This window comes from Mobula birostris, chromosome 8, assembly GCF_030028105.1.
Source record: "Mobula birostris isolate sMobBir1 chromosome 8, sMobBir1.hap1, whole genome shotgun sequence".
Lineage (NCBI taxonomy): Eukaryota > Metazoa > Chordata > Chondrichthyes > Myliobatiformes > Myliobatidae > Mobula > Mobula birostris.
Window position 1 is genome coordinate 18,247,291 of NC_092377.1, and position 21,794 is coordinate 18,269,084.

Below are 21,794 nucleotides of genomic sequence, written 5' to 3' on the forward strand. Positions count from 1 at the left end.
TGCTGGTGGGAGTGTGTAAACACAGAGTAACACCCTTCATCATAGATCTGGCAGGGTGCTAACACTTCCTGCTGAAATAAGTGGGGGAGGGGGAGAGGGGGCTTTGGGGCTCTAATGTTTTTCTGTCATTCATTCTTTGGGGTTCTCTTCTGTTTTCATGGATGTCTATGAAGAGTAGAAATTTCAGGTTGTACACTGTATATTAAGTGGAACCAGTGAACCATTGAAACTCTGAACAGGAACAGGACAAGGTCAACCTGTGAGACTTCCCTGTCTCCAGATATGAATGCATAATATGGACAGATTTGCATAATACTGATAAAGACAAACTGCTGGAGAAATTCAGCAGGTCGGGCAGCATCTGTGGAAGGAATGGACAGTCAGTGTTTGGGCTGAGACCCTTCATCAGGACTGTCCATTTTCCTCCTCAGCTGCAGCCCGACCCACTGTGCTCCTTCAGTAGTCTGCTCTTTGCTCCAGGTTCCAGCGTCTGCACTCACCCTGTGCCTATGATTAGCTTCTGATGAAACACCAACTCCTCTTCCGAAAGAGCAAGAACTCACCGTGCATTGTAACATACAGTGAAATGCGTTGTTTGCATCAACGACTAACACGGTTCGAGGATGTGCTGGGGCAGCCCGCCAGTGTCGTCACGTATCTGGCACCACTACAGCATACCCACAACTCACTAACCCTGGAACGCGCGGTCACAGGGAGAAGGTACAAACTCCTTACAGACAGCAGCAGGAAGTGAATCCAGACTGGCAGCGCTGTAAATCATTACACTAACTGTTACACTACCGCGCTACCCCAGCCACCCTTAAAGTAATGTCCGAAAGAGGAGAAGGATTTTCCCTCACCTTTCTTGCACTCGTAAAGGTCGCAGCATTCCCCTGGCTTCCCGGAAGCCTTGGAAACGAGGATGCTTTGGTAGCCGGGCTGGCAGACCTTCCTCAAGCAGTCGGCGGGGTTACACATGCAGCGGCTCGGCAGCGGGCAACACTCGCCGGGTGGGGCATAGCCTTCGATCAGGATGGAGTCCTCGGGGCAGCGTGGAGAGAACTGGACCTCGCATCGGGCCTTTGAGCAATCTGGCTTCTCTTCTGCAAAACAAACAGACAGGGGAGACATTAGAGAAACATATGGGGGGGGGGTTATCTATGTGTCAGTGACACACACCTCCAATTGATACTCATGAAGCCTGCGCTGCTTGCCTACCCCATGCCCAACTTACCCTCTTGTAGGCTGCTGCCACCCTCTGCCATCTCACCCATCTGCTGAAGAGAGCTGGACTTCGTACATCAATCCTCACGGCCTTCTCCAGGTGCGCAGTAGGGAGCATCCTAACATGCTGCATCGCTGCACAGTACAGAAACTGCACTGCGGCAGACGGGAGGGCTTTCCAACAGGTAGTCAAGACTGCCCAGGGCAAGGTCAGCACCAGCCTACCCGCCATCAAGGTGCTGGGAAAAGGCCAGCAATATCATGAAAGATCCCACTCACCCTGTTCCTGGACTGTTTATCCCACTCCCATTCAGGAAGAGGCTACGTAGCATCCACACCAGGACCACCAAACAGTTACTTTCCCCAACACCTCCACCCAGTAATCCACCCCACCACCACTACCTTATCATTTCCTGTCAGAGTCACCTTATATACAGACACTCCTGCGTCTAGTGTGACTTAATGTACAGACAATCAATCGATAAGCTAATCTTACGTATTTATATTTATTGTGTGTTTTTATTATTGTGTTCTTTAGCTCATTGCGTGTTTTTTTGGATCAGGAGTAACAATTGTTTTGTTCTCTTCTACACTCACGTACTGGAAATGACACGGAACAATCGTGAATCCTAATAGCTTCAGGCAAGGAAGCAGCAGGCAATTCACCAAGCTGGCTGATCTCCACCCTCCGTACACATACCCAGCTCCTACTGAATGGAGTTCATGTACAATAAAGATGGACTCTTCACCTCACAAACCTACTTTGAATGTCTACTTTGATGTCCTTTACTTCACCATGGTCCCTGAGGCTTATTGTCTGCCTGCAATGCACTGTCTCGGTAACACTAAATTCTGCATTCTGCGATTGCCTTTCCCTTGCGCTACTCTGCATTGATGTGGTGAAATGAGGTGCGCGGATGGAGTGCGAAGTTTTTCACTGTATCACCGTACATGTGACAATAATAAACCAATGACCAATTCTTCTGAAGAGGGGAGTAAACAGTTGATGTTTTGGGCCAAATCCCTTCATCAGAGTTCCGATGAAGGATCTCAACCCAAAACCGTCGACCGTTTATTCCCCTCTGTAGATTCTGCCTGACCCGCTGTGTATCTCATCACAAGCAAGAGAAAATCTGCAGATGCCGGAAGTCTGAGTAACACACACGAAATACTGGAGGAACTCAGCAGTCCGGGCAGCATCTGTGAAAACAGTATAGTACAATCCTGCCGAAAGGTTCCGGCCCAAAATGTCAACTGCACTCTTTTCCTAGATGCTGCATTCTTCCAGCATTTTGTGTGTACTGCTGTGTATCTCCAACATTTTGTGCACTTTGTGCTGGAATTCCAGCATCACTTGGGTACCAGTTGTTCTCCCTTTCTGCAAGGATGCTCCTTCTTCCTAGCATTTCTTGACGTTCTCCTTCCTTCCTGTACCTTTCCACTCGCTCCTTTCCTCCCTCTCTTTCTTCCTCCCATACTTACCAGGTGCTGCCTGAATTAATTAGAGTACATATCTTATGAGGATAAGCTGAGCGAAGAATTAAGAGAGGTGACTCGATAGATAATAAGAAACGTATCGAGTGAACAGCCAGGGCAGAAATGCATATACAAAGGGACACAATTGTAAGGTGATTGGAGGAAAGCATAGAGGGTATGCCATAGGTAGTTTCTTTACACAGAGAATGATAGTTGCATGGAACATGTTGCCAGGAATGGTCCTGCACTGCAATGCTTCCACAAAACAACACAGTTCAAGACATATAGTACTGTGCAAAAATGTTAGACACATATATATAGATAGGGTGCCTAAGACTTTTGCACAGTACTGTATTTGTCAACGTGGAGTGGACAGTGGGTTTGTAAATCTGGTGGGAGCAAAGGATGTTGGGAATGGTATGGGTGGAGTGCCACGGGAGGGGTCTGGGACAGATGGCAGAGGAGTGCCCGGAGCGCGGGATGGCATGGGTGCAGACACACCCAGCCCTGAGACACCTGGCAAGGTCATTTAATTCCAAACAATTGGTTTGCTGATCATTACAGAATGTATCTCTGGTGCTTCACACTCCCTTCCCCTTTCCCAACCATGAGTCCCCTCTCCCTGCCCTCTTCCCACTCTCAGTCCACAATAGAGACTCATATCAGAATCAGGTTTATCATCACTCACATATGTCACAAAACGTGTTCCTTTTTTTTTGGCAGCAGTACAGTGCAATGCATAAAATTACTACAGTACTGTGCAAAAGTCTTAGGCAGATACGAGGGGTGATTGATAAGTTTGTGGCCTGAGGTTGAAGGAGTCGATTTTAGAAAACCGAGCACATTTATTTTTCCTACATTTACACACTTAGTCCAGCGGTTGTGGGGCAGACGGATCCCTTCCTTGTAGAAGTCAGCATCTTGGACCTCCAGAAGTGGTCCACAGCAGGGGTGATTGATATGTTTGTGGCCTTAGGTAGAAGGAGATGAGTTATGCAGCTCTCGTTATATGCACGTGCAGTTCAACTCTTTGAGTGATTATGCAGAAAGTCTGAAGTTAATAACTCATCTTCTTCTACCTTAGGCCACAAACTTATCAATCACCCCTGCTGTGGACCACTTTCTGGCGTTCCAAGACGCCGACTTCTACAAAGAAGGGATCAGTATGCTCCACGACTGCTAGACTAAGTGTGTAAATGTAGGTGGTGACTATGTTGAGAAATAAATGTGCTAGGTTTTCTACAACTGACTCCTTCTACCTTAGGCCATGAACTTAACAATCGCCCCTCATATACAGTATATAGCTAGGGTGCCTAAGACTTTAGCACAGTACTGTATATAAGTGATAATATACCTGACAGAGGCAGATACCTTAAGGGCATTTAAGAGATTCTTAGATGGGCACATGGATGACAGAGGAATGGACGGTAATGTGGGAGGAAAGGGTTGGATTGACCTTAAGAGCAGGTTAGGTGGTTGCACAAAATCGTAGGCTGAAGGGAGTGAACTGTGTTATGTTCATACTCATTGCGCTTCTTTCCTCCTTCCTCCCTCTCCCTTCCTTCACTGTGAAATCATGCAGGACAGAAGGCAGAAGCAGACACCCCTTACGATTACTTGCTCGCATGTTTAAAGGACATCGGCCTCTTCTGTTGCCCAGGGCTGAGGTCAGTGCTGGTCCTGTTCTCCACCACATGCATCACAGTGCGTGCTTGGGAACACTGCCGCACCCTCTCTTGATTTAACCCTCTTTTATCTCTTTATATATTTTGTTTACTTTTTTAATCTGACACCAGCCTTCTTTGTAGGTTGGCTGAGCTCAGCCAGGCTTTAGAGAGATAAGGGGAGCAAGGGAGGGAGGATGGGGGGGGGGGGAGGCAGAGAGGGGAGAGGGGAGAGGGGAGGGGGAGGGAGGGGGGGAGGGAGGGAGGGAGGGAGAGAGAGAGAGAGAGAGATAGAGAGAGAGAGAGAGAGAAAGAAAATGAGAATGCGAGAATCACACAGGTTTGGAATAATGTAACCACTAAGCAATTCAGTGTAATTTGCCAAATCTCAGGTTGCGGTCAAATGCACGGTGCAGTCGGGCAAAATTACCAGCACTGCGCTGATCCCTGTGTTGTGGCTTGTCGGCCCGTGTTGGCTTGAGGGAGAGGAATATCCCAAGCAAGGAGGCAAGGCAGAAGACTCAAGCTTTGATAATCTGGAGACATCTGGGGAAAATGTGTGCAGGCACTGAGCGGTGACGAGATTGGGACAGGCAGCATTCCTGTAGCAGAAATCCAGAGGGCTGGACTAGTGAACTGGAGGCACGAGATCCCATCCCACCAGTGCAACGGGGAGAGGTTTAAACCCACACATTTAACCAAAGCGACATACAGAATGCCGGACGACTCAGCAGGTCAGCTAGTACCTGTGGAGGGGAATGAACAGTCGACGTTTTGGTCAGAGACCCCTCTTGAGATGAAACGCGAGAAAACCGGAATTAGAAGGTGGGGGGAGGGGGAAGGAGTACTAGGTGAAGCCAGGTGAGGGGGAAGGTGGGTGGGGGAGGGGAGGGGTGAAGTGAGAATCTGGGCGGTGATCGGTGGAAAAGGTAAAGGGGCTGAAGAAGGAAACCTGATAGGAGAGGAGAGTGGACCATGGGAGAAAGGGAAGGAGGAGGGAGATGATGGGCAGGTGAGGAGAAGGGACGGAGTAAGAGGGGAGCCAGAATGGGGAATTGAAAAAGAGAGGTGGCGGGGGGGGGGTAGGGGGAGAACTTCAATATTCATGCCATCAGGTTAGAGGCCAGCCAGGTGGAATATGAGGTGTTACTCCTCCAACCTCAGAGTGGCCTCATCTTGGCAGTAGAAGAGGCTATGTTAACCACAATGGAATACAAATCATAGTGCCTGTAAAATCAGTAAATTGTTATCACAAACCCATTTGTGTTTGAAAGCTCAACCTGACTTCAATACAGCAATAGACCCGTGGCAATGCGATTGATTCTTAACCGTTCTCTGAAGTTACCCCGCACATGCCTGGGGATGGACTTTACACGTCAGTTGTGATAGCCCTATCAACTTACAGTGTGTGAATAAAGATACCAGAAATTCTTTAGAATATATTTGGAGAGGAGGCTTTAGGAGGGAAGAAGGGTGGGGAGAGGTAGTTGTCACCATGGGCTTAGTAGCCACTTGTGTTATAGAACACAGAACATTACAGTATAGTACAGGCCCTTCAGCCCACAATGTTGTGCCAACCCCTTAACCTGCTCTGAGATGGGCACATGGATGTTACAAGTGTGGAAGAGTTGTATAGCAGGACAGGATTAAATTGATCTTTGAGTTTATTAAATGTCCCTCATGGATCTGCCTCTATCTTCACGCCTGGCAGGGCGTCCCACACACCTACCATTCAACTGTTTGAAAAGACTGATAATGCAAATGGAGGCACCCAACATGAAGACAGGTAGCAGAAGTGCGAGAGTTGCCAGCTTCACTCTGCTTGTTCCCAGCCCATGGTCACTGCGCTGGGCAGAAACTTCCACTGCTTCATTGCCAGGAGTTCCAAGGGCCACAACTGCCTGCACGTATAGTGACCATGTTATTGAAAAGCTTGGAGATTCCATTATGAACTACTTAGAGTCTCTCCAGCATACAACTCTTAGTGGCCAAGCTGTTCGACTGAAAATCTGCTTTGCTCCGCTAAGCTCCCCCGCCTCCCCTCCCTACCCCCGGGCCCCAGTTGCAGCCGCAAAATGGTCAGCACTTTCCATAATAATATCCTTAACTCCGCTGCTATCACAGCCCCACTGGAAGCCATCACTGAGATATCTCCGTTACTCTTTCACTCTTCACTGCACAATGTAGCCCAGTGGGATGTGTCCCTGGGTAATGACCACAAAACCAATCTCACCAGCTGACACCTCCTACACCAGGTTAGATTGGATTCTGACACATATTTCATAAATGCTTCCATTGTAGTTGAAGTACCAGACCCCAGTGACTAGCAGCAGGAAAAAAAACTCTTGAAGGATGCGACAAATGCAATTTGAAATTCAAATCTCCAGCAGCAGAACATTGTCCCTTCTGTCACCTTCAGAGAAAATTAAACTTTGCAGAACTTTTTTTCTTTTAATATCTCCTTGCTGGTGTTACGTTCTCCTCTGCTCACTATCCAGGGCATCATTTCGTTCTCCCCCGAATTGACCGCCACCTTCTGTAGTTCCGTCTTCTCCGTGCACATACCACAATACACACACACACACGCACGCACGTAAATACATACACGCGCAAACCTTCTCACTGCTCAGATGAGGCTTTTGTGCAAAAGTCTTAGGCACATGTATATAGCGAGGGTGCCTAAGACTTTTGCACAGTACTATATTTGTCAACATGGAGCAGAGAACAAGTTCGTAAATCTGGCGGGAGCAAAGGACGTTGGGAATGGCAAGCGTGGCGTGCCGCGGGGGGGGGGGGTGTGGGACAGGTGGCAGAGAAGGAGTGCCGGGGCGGAAGGTGACAGGGGTGCAGACACACCCAGCCCTGAGACATCAGGCAAGGTTATTTGATTCCAAACAATTCGATTGTTGATCATTACAGAATGTCTTTCAGGTGCATCCCACTCCCTCCCCTTTCCCTTCCCCTTTTCCCGCCCATGATTCCCCTCTTCCTGCTCCGTTTCCCACTCTCAGTGAACAATACAGACCCACAGCAGAATCAGGTTCATCATCACTCACATGTCATGAAGTTTGTTTTTGTTTGTGGCAGTAGTGCAATACATAAAATTACTACAGTACTGTGTAAAAGTCTTACGCACCCTAGCTATATACATGTGACTAAAGCTTGGTTTATACTTCTGCGTTAACTGGACACCATAACCTACGCAAGTGGCCTACGCGCGTTGTGAGCATTTATACTTGTACGTTGATGTGTCTGCGTCGCGCGGCAATTCGTGCACGTCAGGCATGCGCACTCACCTGCCCGCGCAAGGCTTCATGGTCATAGTAGTCTCAGGGTAAACAAGACGCGAGCGTCTTTTTTCATGTGAAATGTGTCCTCCATAGTTTTGGAGGTCTGTAAAGCTCTCACGTAGAGTTCCGCATTGGCTTTACGTAGGGTTTGCGATGCAGACCTTACAGCGACGTGTTGATGCAGAAGTATAAACCAGGCAAGATTTTTGCACGGCACTGTATGTACAGTATTCCAGGGGTATCTTGGCACAGGTAGTGAAGCTGACTCACAGCTCCTGTGACCCTGCTTCACCCAGATCTCCACTGCTATCTGGGTGGAATTTGCATGTCGGGCATTTTCCAAAGGCTCCTGTTTCCTCCCACACTGCAAGGGCGTGCGGAGTGGTGGGTTATGCTGGCCGCTGTAAGTTACGTGTAGAAGAGTCAGGGGAGTAAAAGGGGGTGTGGTAGAAAATGGGTTATAGGGAATTAAGAGGGGCAATGGGGTTGATAGGATTCCTTTGGAAGCCAGTATGGACTCATAGGGTTGAATAGTCTCCTTCCACTTTGCAAGGAAATGTGAAATATAATAAATATGAGAAGCTATTGTCCAACTGCAAGAACACATCTGCATGGCAAGGAATCAGTCCTGGGTCCCTACTGCAATGATATCACTGTATCGTGCCTTTGGGAGGACATCTTAAAGAACCTTGCCTCCGTGGAGTGCACTTCACTTTTCCCCATCTCAGTTACACATACGTCTGACATGTGTAGCTTGTAGAGTCACTGGATAATGTTGACAGGATGGGTAAGAAGGCACTTAGTGTGTTGGCCATGAGTCGGGGGACTGAGTTCAAGAGCTGTGAGGTAACATTGCAGCTTGGTAGAACACTGGTTAGACCACACTTGGAGCTCTGGTCACCTCACTATAGGAAGAATGTAAAAGCTTTAGAGAGGATGCAGAGGAGATTTACCAGGATGAGGCCTGGATTGGAGAGCATGTTTTGAGCATAGCTTGAACGAGCTGGAGCTTTTCTCTTTGAAGTGAAGGGAGATGAGAGCTGACTTGATAGGGGCGTGTAAGATGATAAGAAGCATAGATAGAGTGGCTTTTCCCCAGGACGGAAATGCCTAATATGAGGGAGTATACAGTAATTGAAGGTGATTGGAGGGAAGTCTGGGGGAGGAGGGGCTGCTGTCAGAGGTAGGTTTTTTTTTTTACACGGAGTGGTGGGTATGAGGAATGTGCTGCCAGGGGTGCTGCTGGTGGCAGATACATTCATCATCATCATCATCATCATGTGCCACATCGTACGACATGGGCGATCCATGATTGTTCTTGGCAAATTTTTCTACAGAAGTGGTTTGCCTTTGTCTTCTTCTGGGCCGCTGACCCCAGCCATTATGAATACTCTTCACAGATTGTCTGCCTGGTGTCCGTGATCGCACAACCAGGGCTTGTGATATGCACCAGCTGCTCATCCACCACCTGCTCCCATGGCTTCCTGTTACCCTGATAGGGGGGGGGGGGGCAAGCAGGGGCTACACCTAGCCCAAGAATGACCTAAAAACTAGTGGAGGGAAGAAGCACCATTCACCTCCTGGTAAATCTCCACCCTGCCACCCAGCAGATACATTAAGGAGGTTTAAGAGATTCTTAGAAAGGGACATGGATAGAAGAAAAATGGAGGGCTAGGAGAAGGCCAGGGACTGATCTTTTGATTGGGATAAGAGGTTGGCACAACATTGTGGATCAAAGGGTGTTGTACTGTTCTATATTCTGGTCCTCCTGCAACCGAGAGTATGCCCACTGGCAATCTGAAACAGTACTGTTTAAACAGCAAGAAAGTCAGATACAGTACATCCTGATTTCCTGGCTCTTGCCTCCGAGTCTCCCTGTCAGAACAGTAGGGTTTGGAAGGTGCAACTGCTAAGGTTGCCCACAGGGCCTTGTTGAGTAGCTCAATGGTTTCAATTGTTCAACTTAATATCACAGAATGTATACAACCTGAAATTCTTACTCTTCACAGACACCCACAAAACAGAGAAACCCATAAAGAATGAGTGACAGAGACATCAGAACCCTTAAGCCCCCTCCCCCGACCCATGCAAAAGCACCCACCAGCCATCAACAGGGTATGATGAGAGGTTGGCTGGGGGTGGGGATTTGCATGGGATGGGTGGAACTGGGACATTTCAAGTCCTGGCCCTTCCAATGTTCCATGACAACATATGACACAGAAACCCTTTGTCCATGCCGACAATCAAGAACCTATCCATTCCAATCCCATTTACCTCCTACGCCTTGTTGATTCAGTTGCTCTTCTGAACAGAGTGCCTCATCCACCACTCCCTTAGGCAGTACATTCTTCCCCTTCCTACCCCACTGCTTTCTCACTAACCCACAAAGTTGCAATCTGTCCTGGGAGGAAGGTGAAGCCCACTTCCAGCAACATCGAGCCCCCAGGCACACTCGGCTCTTCTTTACAATTAGCTTTAATAGGACCACCGACAAAGAGCTCATTTTCCATTTCATTTTTCTCATTTTCGTATTGATCAAAGCACTGACATTTGAGACGATCAAGTGCTCCATGTGTAAATTTAGGGCAATTAACCTTTGGTATATTGTCAATCACTCTCTACTTTAAAAACCAGGCAACTGGAAAATGTACCCAGCCAACAGAGTGCAATAATTGGTTTCAGTACAAGCTTTCTGTCTTTAAAAAAGGGAATTGATTAAACTGTTTTTAGAGTTTTAAAATTATAACTTATAGCTTGAAGTTACTGCAACATATTAAAGATGGATATCTAATTAAATACAGTAAGTTAAGGGCCATCTAGCCATCTGGGAACCTAATTCTCTCAAGGGAGAAAATGCAATTTCTGATCAGTGTATCCTCGAAAATATTTTAATGATGAACTGCTTCTTCCCCTCAACACACGATTTATCATCAGCAAATTCCTCGCTAGACCCACTGTGGCAAATTCAATTCCCTTTCCCGTTGGCTACGACTGTAGGAAGGATAGGGACTGAATTTGAACTGGGCTGTGGTTATTTCTGAAAAGTGCCAGGCTTTGTAGCACTTCATACAATCAGTCACAGGCATATTCGTAGATTCGTATGCGCGTGCATACACACACACACACACACACACACACTCACTCATGCGTTTATACAGGTAATCATTTATGCACTCAATTGCACATGCGCTCACACTCAAATGCAAAGACATAATAATATGCAGAGTAAGGTAATATTTCGCATAATGCTTTACAGAGACAGCGATGGGAAGATTGGGACTCATTTCCCACCACTGTTTGTAAGAAGTTTGTACATTCTCCCCTGTGACTGCTTGGGTTTCCTCTGGGTGCTCCAGTTACCTCCCACATCCCAAAGACATATGGGTTAGGGTTGGTAAGTTGTGGGCATTGGTGCTGGAAATTTGATGACACTTGCGGACTGTCCCCAGCACATCCTCGGGCTTTGCTGGTCATTGACACAAACGATGTAGTTCACTGTAGGTTCAATATATGTAATGAATAAAGGTCATCTCCAATCTCGCTAACCTTGCAGTCACACATACCCATACGAATGTGCACACATATAGAAAAACACCCACACTCACATATGCTCATACAAACATATGAACATTCATGCATGCGTGCACTATCATTCCAATGACTTAGCAGCGGTGTGCAGTTCAGTTAGCTGTGAGCACGGACAGTTAAAGAAGAATACTGGTTATGTGTGAAATGGCAAAATCCAAACAACATTAGACACAAGAGTTAGTAAAGCTAGGCTGTGATTGACCCACCGCAATGTGACTGAGATCTTTGTAAAACCCTGATTTGCCACAATGGATGGATTTTAGCTTTGGGATAAATTGTGTATCACAGGCAGGAATGAGGTAGCTATCTCCACTGAGGGGCCAGCTTTGTTTCACTCCACAAAGCCATAATCTGCTCCAATTTAAGCCTCAGTGATATCTGATCATCCAGCTCACTGTTTTTTTCCCATATCCAATTAAGCCCCTATTCGTGGCAGATTGCTGATACACCATGAACAGCAAGCTCCTGACTAATTATTAGATCTAATGATTAAGGAGCTCAGTTCACATGTGGTGGAGTGGACTTTCTGAAGGTGTTCAGCAGGCTCAAAGCTAAAAAAAAGGTGCGGGTGCAGGGATTCTGAAAAGAGTATCTGGAAATGCCAGGGATACTCAGCATGACAAGCAGAGGGAGAAACAAAGTTAACAGTCCAGCTCAGGGTGTAAGGTGACTGCTCCCAAAGGTAACTTTATTTCCTTCCCCACGGAGGCTGCCTGATTAGCTCAGTACTTCCAGAATTTTCTGGTTTTGTCAGCATCACTGATACTCAGTTTACTTTTTGCTTTAAAATGATTTCTTTATATTCACTCATCTGAGGTACAAACAGTCATCAGGACCATAGAATACATAAAATAAAGTCACTCACAACAACTTCTCACAGAGCACTTTTTTAGGTAAGTGACAACATTTACCTTTTGCTCTGGTAATGCTAGTATAGCTTATGTGTAATTTGTTATAAAACTGAATCTAACTTCTTTGGATTCAGTTGCACGTGGGAAGAACTAGCTCCAAAACACTATCTCACAGGATACTGAAAATAAAAATGTTCAGGAGAAGTTACCACTTTATTTATTTGTGCAAAATAGAAATGTATGCCTTTTGCTCTGGAAGCATTACTTTGTATTGTGTGCAGTTTCTATGAAGCAAATGCACACAGAAAACAAGATTTTATTGTCCAAAGTAAGAACTTATTGTCAATCCTAAATGCTCCCGATTTGACTCGCTTGCTAAGCCTTCTGTCACACAGTACTGTGCAAAAGTCTTAGGCACATATATATAGCTAGGCTGCCCAACATTTTTGCACAGTACTGTATTTATCAGTGTGGACCAGAGAGCAAGCTTGTAAATCGGGTGGGAACAAAGGATATTGGGAATGATGGGGATGGAGTACTGTGGGAGAGGTGTGGGCCAGGTGGCAGAGAAGGAGGTGGCGTGGGTGCAGGCCCAGCCCTGAGACACCAGGCAAGGTCATTTCATTCCAAACAATTGGTTTATTGATTATCATCGAATGTCTCTCTGGTGCTTCCCGTTCCCTTCCCCTTTTCCCAACCATGATTCCCCTCTCCCTGCCCCCTTCCCACTCTCAGACCGCCAACAGAGACCCGTATCAGAATCAGGTTTATCATCACTCACACAGGTCACAAAATTTGCTTCTTGTTTTGGCCACAGTACATTGCAAATTATAAAATTACTGCAGTACTGTGCAAAAGTCTTAGGCACCCTAGCAATGTATATACAGTATGTGCCTGAGACTTTAGCACAGTATACAGTGTATCAGTGATAATAAACCAGATTCTGATATCATTCCAGAAAATTCTATGCAATTTCACAAGTAGGGCTTTATGTCATCTTAGGCTTGAGAGAAAATGGCTCAAAATTTCTGTTAAATTATATTTCTAACAGCATAATTAAATGTGAATGCACTTTATATTCTACCCCAAAAACCAACCGATTCTTATCCTTACTGTGAATAATGAGCCTACACTCACAGAAGGAAGCAATAAAACTGAAAATGCCTATCACAGTTTTTCATTAGTGTGACCTGTGGTCAGTTTATTAATGTGGTTGATCACAGCTGGATTTGACACTGTGAATGTAATGAATTATGTTCTCTTGAATGCACAGACAGCTGGGTACTAAGAGCAGGCGTCAGCAGGGGTTAAAGTTAAAATCTTATCCAACCAGACTAAAGCCAACCAAACCCAGCTTGAACCCGAGGACTAATATCACTGGACAACAAAGATTTTGCTCCCTGAATACCTATGGATGTATCTTTTGGACTTTGGGCTGATGACCACGAAAATCACCACAAAATTTCCCTGACATGTACCATGCTTTTTGAAATTCTGTATTTGTTATTTCAATTAATAATTCAAGTCAGAATAATTGATTGCAAAACAAAGGAAGGTATTTTTCTTGGTCCACAAACCAAATAGGTCATCAAAGACAGGCAATTCGAAGAACTTCTAGAGGGACTGGAGAAAATCACATGGAAGACATTCAAGATGTTGTCGAAATTTTTCTTGGCAACTACAAGCACCAAACTACGTGCAGTTGGTTGACAACATGCTTCAGGCATACAAAACGATGAAGTGCAACACGTCACTAAAGATTCATTTTCTACATTCTCATTTAGACTTCTTCCCTGCAAATCTTAGCGCTGTCAATGATTAGCATGGTGAAGGATTTCACCAGGACATTGCAGTCATGGAGAAACGGTAGCAGGACAACTGTAATCCATCAGTGCTGGCTGATTATTGATGGACACGTAAGCAAGAAGCCTCAGACACTGAGCACAAATGAAAATCACCAACAGAACACTTTAGCTTAGTTGAACTATTGCAAAGTGTCAGCACTGTTATGCAATTAAATGCATTATATTCAATAAAAGTTAACTTCTTGTGTCATGTAGGAATTTGGAGAAACAAGCCGTCTGAAATTATATTTGTGCTCAGTTTTAAACGGTCTACCATAAACAAAAAAAACTTCTGAGGAAGCAACACTTTTGAAAAAAATTGTTGTCCAGTATATTCTTCCATTCCCAACTTGACTGTGAAAGAATTACAGAAAAGCTGTGAAAGGGACTTGCTACACTCCACATACTCTCCCGCTAATCACACATAGAGTACAAATACAGTAAAGCACCCAAGTCAACCGGACTTGGATAAATTAGAGAGCTGGGCCAGCAAGCAATTGCCCATCCTGATGAGCACCCAACACACAACAGTCAGCTCCTATCAGGCTCAGCTCAGGCATCTAGGCTTGAACCACGAGTATAAAAGTACCAATGGTATCACGAGAGACTGCAGATGTCAGAACCTGGGGCAACCAGCAATCTGCTGGAGCAACTCAAGTACCAAGTGTCAGCTGACAGTTGTCACTGGCTTCTGCACAAGAAACATCCATGGCTTGAACACCAAAGTTCTTCATTCTGGTTTAGATCCTCAGTACTTTCATTTTTATATTAGTAAAAACTGAGATTTTTTTTCAGGTGAAAGGAAACTCTACTGAGGACATACATCAAGTTGAAACTGGTTACGCCTAAATTACAGTGAATGACACTAAGGGGCAGAGCAGCTACTGCAATGCTTTACAGTGCCAACAATCACCAATCTGGGTTCAATTCTTGCATCTGCCTACAAGGAGTTTGTACATTCACCGAGTGACTGCCGTTTCCTCCCACATTAGGGTCAGTACGATATGGACATAAGCTTTGTCGTTGTCAGTAGTAGCATGTCAACATTCCTGGCCTGTCCCCAGCACAGCTTCAGACTGCATTGCTCATTGACGCAAATGACACAATTCACTGTATGTTTTGATGTTTCGATGTACATGTGTCAAATTAAGCAATTCTTTAATCTTCTGATAAATTACAGAGTTGTTCAGGCTCTAGTTTAATTAGTCCTTCAACTCCGTCACTTATCCACAGAGATTTTCTTGACTCACATCAGGGTGTATTTTCTGTCCCACCTTCCCTCTTACCAGTGCACGCCTGGGGTAAAACGGCTGACAAGCCATTTTGAAACCCCTTGTGGTACTTTTAAAGCAAAGGGAATGAAAATGTAAATTCTGCTTCACATTTATTGATGGCAGTTTCAACAGTGAAATGAAATATAAACTGCTCTTTCAAGGGTGCCTTTTACAAACGAAAAAGTCAAGACCCAGATAAATTTAATCACAGATAATTCAAGGACAGGGGATGATGCTAATGCTGTCTTTCAGGGTCAGTACGTCTGATGAATTATAGATTGGAGAGTTACTACAGTGGAAGAGAGGAGACTATTCAGCCCATTTGAGCTTCTGCTACCTCCCACTCATGAAATCCATTGTAGCTCTTCAAATTGTTCTATCTTGTTCTATCAAGTGCGACAGTGGAACAGTGTGTCTGGAACCAAAGGAGATTGCAGAGGTACTTAATAAATAATTTGCTTCAGTATTCAGTATGGAAAAGGATCTTGGTGATTGTAGGGATGACTTACAGCAGACTGAAAAGTTTGAGCATGTAGATATTAAGAAAGAGGATGTGCTGGAGCTTTTGGAAAGTGTCAAATTAGATAAGTCACCGTACAACATGTACCCCAGGCTACTGTGGGAGGTGAGGGAGGAGACTGTTGTGCCTCTGGCGATGATCTTTGCATCATCAATGGGGATGGGAGAGGTTCTGGAGGATTGGACGGTTGTGGATATTGTTCCATTATTCAAGAAAGGGAGTAGAGATAGCCCAGGAAACATAGAAACATAGAAAATAGGTGCAGGAGTAGGCCATTCGGCCCTTCGAGCCTGCACCGCCATTCAGTATGATCATGGCTGATTATCCAACTCAGAACCCTGTACCAGCCTTCCCTCCATACCCCCGATCCCTTTAGCCACAAGGTAAAGGTGAAATTATAGGTAAAGGTAAAGGTGGTAGGTGAAATTATAGACCAGTGAGTCTTACTTCAGTGGTTGGTAAGTTGATGGGAGAAGATCCTGAGAGGCAGGATTTATGAACATTTGGAGAGGCATAATATGATTAGGAATAGTCAGCATGGCTTTGTGAAAGGCAAGTCGTGCCTTATGAGCCTGATTGAATTTCTTGAGGATGTGACTAAACACATTGATGAAGGTAGAGCAGTAGATGTAGTGTATATGGATTTCAGCAAGACATTTGATAAGGTACCCCATGCAAGACTTATTGAGAAAGTAAGGAGGCATGGGATCCAAGGAGACATTGCTTTGTGGATCCAGAACTGGCTTGCCCACAGAAGGCAAAGGGTGGTTGTAGACGGGTCATATCCTGCATGGAGGTTGGTGACCAGTGGTGTGCCTCAGGGATCTGTTCTGGGACCCCTTCTCTTTGTGATATTTATAAATGACCTGGATGAGGAAGTGGAGGGATGGGTTAGTAAATTTGCTGATGGCACAAAGGTTGGGGGTGTTGTGGATAGTGTGGAGGCTGTCAGAGGTTACAGCGGGACATTGATAGGATGTAAAACTGGGCTGAGAAGTGGCAGATGGAGTTCAACCCAGATAAGTGTGAGGAGGTTCATTTTGGTAGGTGAAATATGATGGCAGAATATAATATTAATGGTAAGACTCTTGGCAGTGTGGAGGATCAGAGGGATCTTGGGGTCTGAGTCCATAGGGCCCTCAAAGCTGCAGCGCAGGTCGACTCTGTGGTTAAGAAAGCATACGGTGTAATGGCCTTCATCAATCGTAGGATTGAGTTTAGGAGCCAAGAGGTAATGTTACAGCTATATAGGACCCTGGTCAGACCCCACTTGGAGTACTGTGCTCAGTTCTGGTCGCCTCACTACAGGAAGGATGTGGAAACTACAGAAAGGGTGCAGAGGAGATTTACAAGGGTGTTGCCTGGATTAGGGAGCATGGCTTATGAGAATAGGTTGAGTGAACTCAGCCTTTTTTGCTTGGAGCGACAGAGGATGAGAGTTGACCTGATCATGTGGATAGTCGGAGGCTTTTTGGCTAGCACTGGAGGGCACAGTCTTAAGGTGCTTGGAAGTAGGTACAGAGGAGATGTCAGGGGTATGTTTTTTACGCAGAGAGTGGTGAGTGCATGGAATGAGCTGCCATGACAGTGGTGGAGGCGGATGCGATAGGGTCTTTTAAGTGTCTCCTGGACAAGTACACAGAACTCAGAAAAATAGAGGGCTAGGGGTAACCCTCGGTAATTTCTAAGGCAAGGACATGTTCGGCACAGTTTTCTATGTTTCTATGTTTGTCCCTCTCCAGTTCTGTTTTGAAGGCTATAATTCTGTTTGCTCCACCCCAACCAGAGTCCCACGAACCAGTCCTCATCAGAGGTGGATAGAGACAACAATTTTAAATTCCTCGGCGTTATTAGTTCAGAGGACCTGTCCTGGGCCCAGCACGTAAGTGTAATTACGAAGATGGCACAGCAGTGCCTCTACTTCTGTAGAAGTTTGCAAAGATTTGGCATGACATCTAAAACTTTGACAAACTTCTATAGATGTATCGTGGAGAGAACCTTGACTGGCTGCATCACAGCCTGGTACGGAAAAAAACAAAGTCCTTGAACAGAAAATCCTACAAAAAGTAGTGGACACGGCTCAGAAACATTGCTGGAGGAAAGCAGCATTCATGATCGGGGCACCCATCACCCAGATCACGCCCTCTTCTGGATGCTACCAGTAGGAAGAAGCTACAGGAGACTCAGGACCCACACCACCAGCTTCAGAAACAGTTATTACCCCTCAGCCAAAGGGCTCTTGAACCAAAAGGGACAACTTTACTCAACTTCACTTGCCCCTTCATTGAAATGTTCCCACAACCTATGAACTCACTTTCACGGACTCTTCATCTCATGTTCTCGATATTTATTATTTATTTATTATTATTATTTCCTTCTTTTTGTATTTGCAGTTTGTTGTCTTTCACACACTGATTGAACGCCCAAGTTGGTGCAGTCTTTCATTGATCCTATTATGGTTATTATTCTATTAATGATTTATTGAGTATGCCCACAAGAAAACGAATCTCAGGGTTGTATATGGTGACACATAGGTAGTTTGATAATGAATTTGCCTTGGACTTTGAATGACAGTTTTTTCCAGATAATAAAGGAAGTTCTTCCTCAAATCCTCCTCGAAATTTTTGTCCTTTACTTAGAGGCCCTCACACATAACTACAGCACAGAAACAGGTTCTTTGGCCCATCTACTCTGTGCCGGCCTGGTCTTTTGTTTAGTCCAATGTACCCGCACCAGGGCCATAGCTCTCCATACCCCTCCCATCCATGCACTTATCCAAATGTTACCACTGAACCCACATCCACCACTTCTGCCCTTGAATAGCCTACTGCTGGGAATATTGTCTCATGTTCGTCTGTCCTACCCAAATGCAGCCATGGCATTGTGACCTCTCCAAAGCCTCTCTGCTTTCTGGTTGCTCGGCGTATAGGAAGCATGTCAATACCATAGAGAGGGTGCAGGAAAGATTGATCAGCATGTTGCTGGGACTGGAGGTCTGGAGTTAATGAGACTGGAAAGGCTGAGATTCTTTCCCCTGGAGCACAGGAATACAACATCACGAGGGGTGTAGGGTGATGGCCGCAGACTTCTTCCCAGGGTAGTGGAGTCTAAAACTAGAGGGTGTAGGGTTAAGGTGGGAGGAGAAAGATTGGAAAAGGACTAAAAGGACAACTTTTCCTGTACAGAGGTTGCTTTTATTTTCGTGCTGTCCCCAGACTATTGGTCAGAGGGACAACTTTTTCCAAGCAGTTTGGCTGCCTGGGCGGCACGGTAAGCTTAGTGGTTAGCGGCACGTTTTACAGTACAGGCGACCTGGGTTCAGTTTCCGCTGCTGCCCTGTAAGACATTTGTGCGTTCTCCCCGTGTCCGCATGGATTCCTCCCCCCCCCCCCCCCCCCCCCAGGTGCTCTGGCTTCCTCCCACAGCCCAAAGAGATGTACCAGTTGGTAGGTTAATTGGTTAGGCCGGGATTAAATCGGGGGGCTGCTGGCTGGCACAGCTCGAAAGACCAAAAGGGCCTATTCTGTGCCGTATCTCAGCCAGTCAGCAAGCAGACAAATAAATAATGTGCAAGTGGGTACAATTACATTGTTTAAAAGATATCTGGATAGGAAAGGTTGGAAGGGATATGGGCCAAAGGCAGGCAAATGGGACTAGCTTGGACAGACATCTTTGTCAGCATGGACGTGTTGGGACAGAGGATCTGTTTCCATCTTGTATAACTCCACAAGGTTCTCTCCCTCTGAGTCAACACTGCGGTTTCAATGAGGGTGCACTCTCAAATAATTAAATAAACCTTGCAGTTTCTCTCTCTCTCTCTCTCTGGCATCAGCCCGGCCTTTCAGTGTAGCATTCTGCTTGATGACTTCAACATTAAAAGAACATAAAAGCCTCTGGAGCTCGCCTCTGGCTGGAACACACTCCCTCAATGGCTCCCAGGAGGGTGGAGGGTTGGGAAGGCAATCTCATGCAAAGATCCAATGTTACTTCACTGCCAATAACTTAAACGGCGTGCGTTCGGAACACATTGACATCTTAATCCAACCACATTGCCAAAGAATCTGGCGCCTGCCATTTACTTTTGTACGCCAATCTACTCCACCTTGTTTTGGATGGGAACAAGTGTTGCGAGTTCTCATGTGACCCTGCAGCCAAGCACTGGAGACAAAGAGCAGGATCTCGGAACTACCAGAGTGGAAGAAAACACAGTGCTGACAAAGCGAGCTATGAAAGAAACTGTACTCACACAGGGAGAGGTGGAATAAGAAGGAACGGGGATATATTTATGCAACTTTGGCTCAGAGTGCCTCGGCTCATTTAATGCAAAATCTCACAGAGATACAGCACAGACACAGGCCCTCTACTCCACTGAGTATACAAAGACCATCCAGACCTTTTATACAGTATTGTGTAAAAGTCTTATGCTCATATACACAGCTAGGGTGCCGAAGAAGTTCACACAGTACTGGAGTAATTTTATGTAATGCACTGTACTGCTGATGCAAAACAAAACAAATTTCATAACACGAGGAAATCTGCAAACACGTGTGGCCAGTGGCCACACATTTTAATTCCACATCCCATTCCCATTCCGATATGTCTATCCACAGCCTCCTCTACTGTAAAGATGAAGCCATACTCAGGTTGGAGGAACAACACCTTACATTCCGTCTGGGTAGCCTCCAACCTGATGGTATGAACATTGACTTCTCTAACTTCTGCTAATGCCCCACCTCCCCCTCGTACCCCATCCGTTATTTATTTATATACACACATTCTTTCTCTCTCTCTCCTTTTTCTCCCTCTGTCCCTCTCACTATACACCTTGCCCATCCTCTGGGCTTTCTCCCCCCCCCCTTTTCTTTCTCCCTAGGCCTCCTGTCCCATGATCCTCTTGTATCCCTTTTGCCAATCAACCAATCAACTGTCCAGCTCTTGACTCCATCCCTCCCCCTCCTGTCTTCTCCTATCATTTTGGATCTCCCCCCAGCCCCCTCCCCCCCACTTTCAAATCTCTTACTAGTTCTTCCTTCCTGACGAAGGGTCTCGGCCTGAAACGTCGACTGTACCTCTTCCTAGAGATGCTGCCTGGCCTGCTGCGTTCACCAGCAACTTTTATGTGTGTTGCTTGAAATTTCATAACATATGTTGAGTGATAATAAACCGGATTCTGATATGGGTCTCTGTTGTGGACTGACAGTGGGAAGGGGGCAGGGATCAAGGTTGGGAAAAGGGGAAAGGAGGGAGCAGGAAGCACTAGAGAGACATCCTGTAATATCAATAAACCAATTGCTTGGAATCAAATGACTTTGCCTGGTGTCTCTGGGCTGGGTGTACCTGCACCCATGCCACTTCCCGCCCCTGGCACTTCTCTGCCACCTGTCCCATACCCCTCCCACAGCGCTCCCAGCATCCTTTGCTCCCACCAGATTTACAAACTCGCTTTCCACTCCACATTGACAAATACAGTACTGTGCAAAAGTCTTGGGCACCCTAGATTACATATACGCACACACATACACAGTACTGGGTGTCTTATGGAAATATAATGTGGCCAAATTTACATTTATTGCTCTTCTACAGACTGGCTTTCTGGACCATGCTAAGTCTGGGGTCAGAAAGAGGCCAGGCTGAATAAGGAGGGGCTGATTCCTTCCCTTGCAGGACATTGGTGAGCCAGATCTTTTTAAACGTTGCTAGCAAACTGTCACTATTTTCCACCAAAATTCCCTCTGCTGGATGTAGATTTGAAGTTTAATTAATTACCTCAATTTCAATTCCCCAGATGCCATCCTGAGTTTTGAATTCACCTCCCTAAATCAACAGTTCAGGCCACACTGGACTGTAATTCCCTGATTATTATATCTCTGTGCCATCATGCAAAGAGAGCCACAGCATTGTACAACACAGAAACCGGCCCCTCGGCCTACTGAATCCATGGCAACCATCAATCATCCATTTACGCCAATCCTATTTGACACTCCTCATGTTCTTACTGATCACATGTTCTGCCGCTTACCGACACAATAGGGAAGATTGACAACGGCCAGTCAACTTACCAAC

General features: G+C 45.8%; 1 protein-coding gene across 2 annotated transcripts in view; it reads right to left on the reverse strand.

The window, feature by feature from the left end:
- The window catches only part of crim1 (cysteine rich transmembrane BMP regulator 1 (chordin-like)), a 287,358-nt gene that overhangs the window by 148,699 nt on the left and 116,865 nt on the right, over positions 1 to 21,794 (reverse strand). For both annotated transcript variants that reach the window (XM_072264867.1, XM_072264866.1), the window contains exon 3: positions 861 to 1,103. In XM_072264867.1, coding sequence (XP_072120968.1) covers positions 861 to 1,103 — 243 coding nt within the window. The remainder of the gene's footprint in view (positions 1 to 860; positions 1,104 to 21,794) is intronic.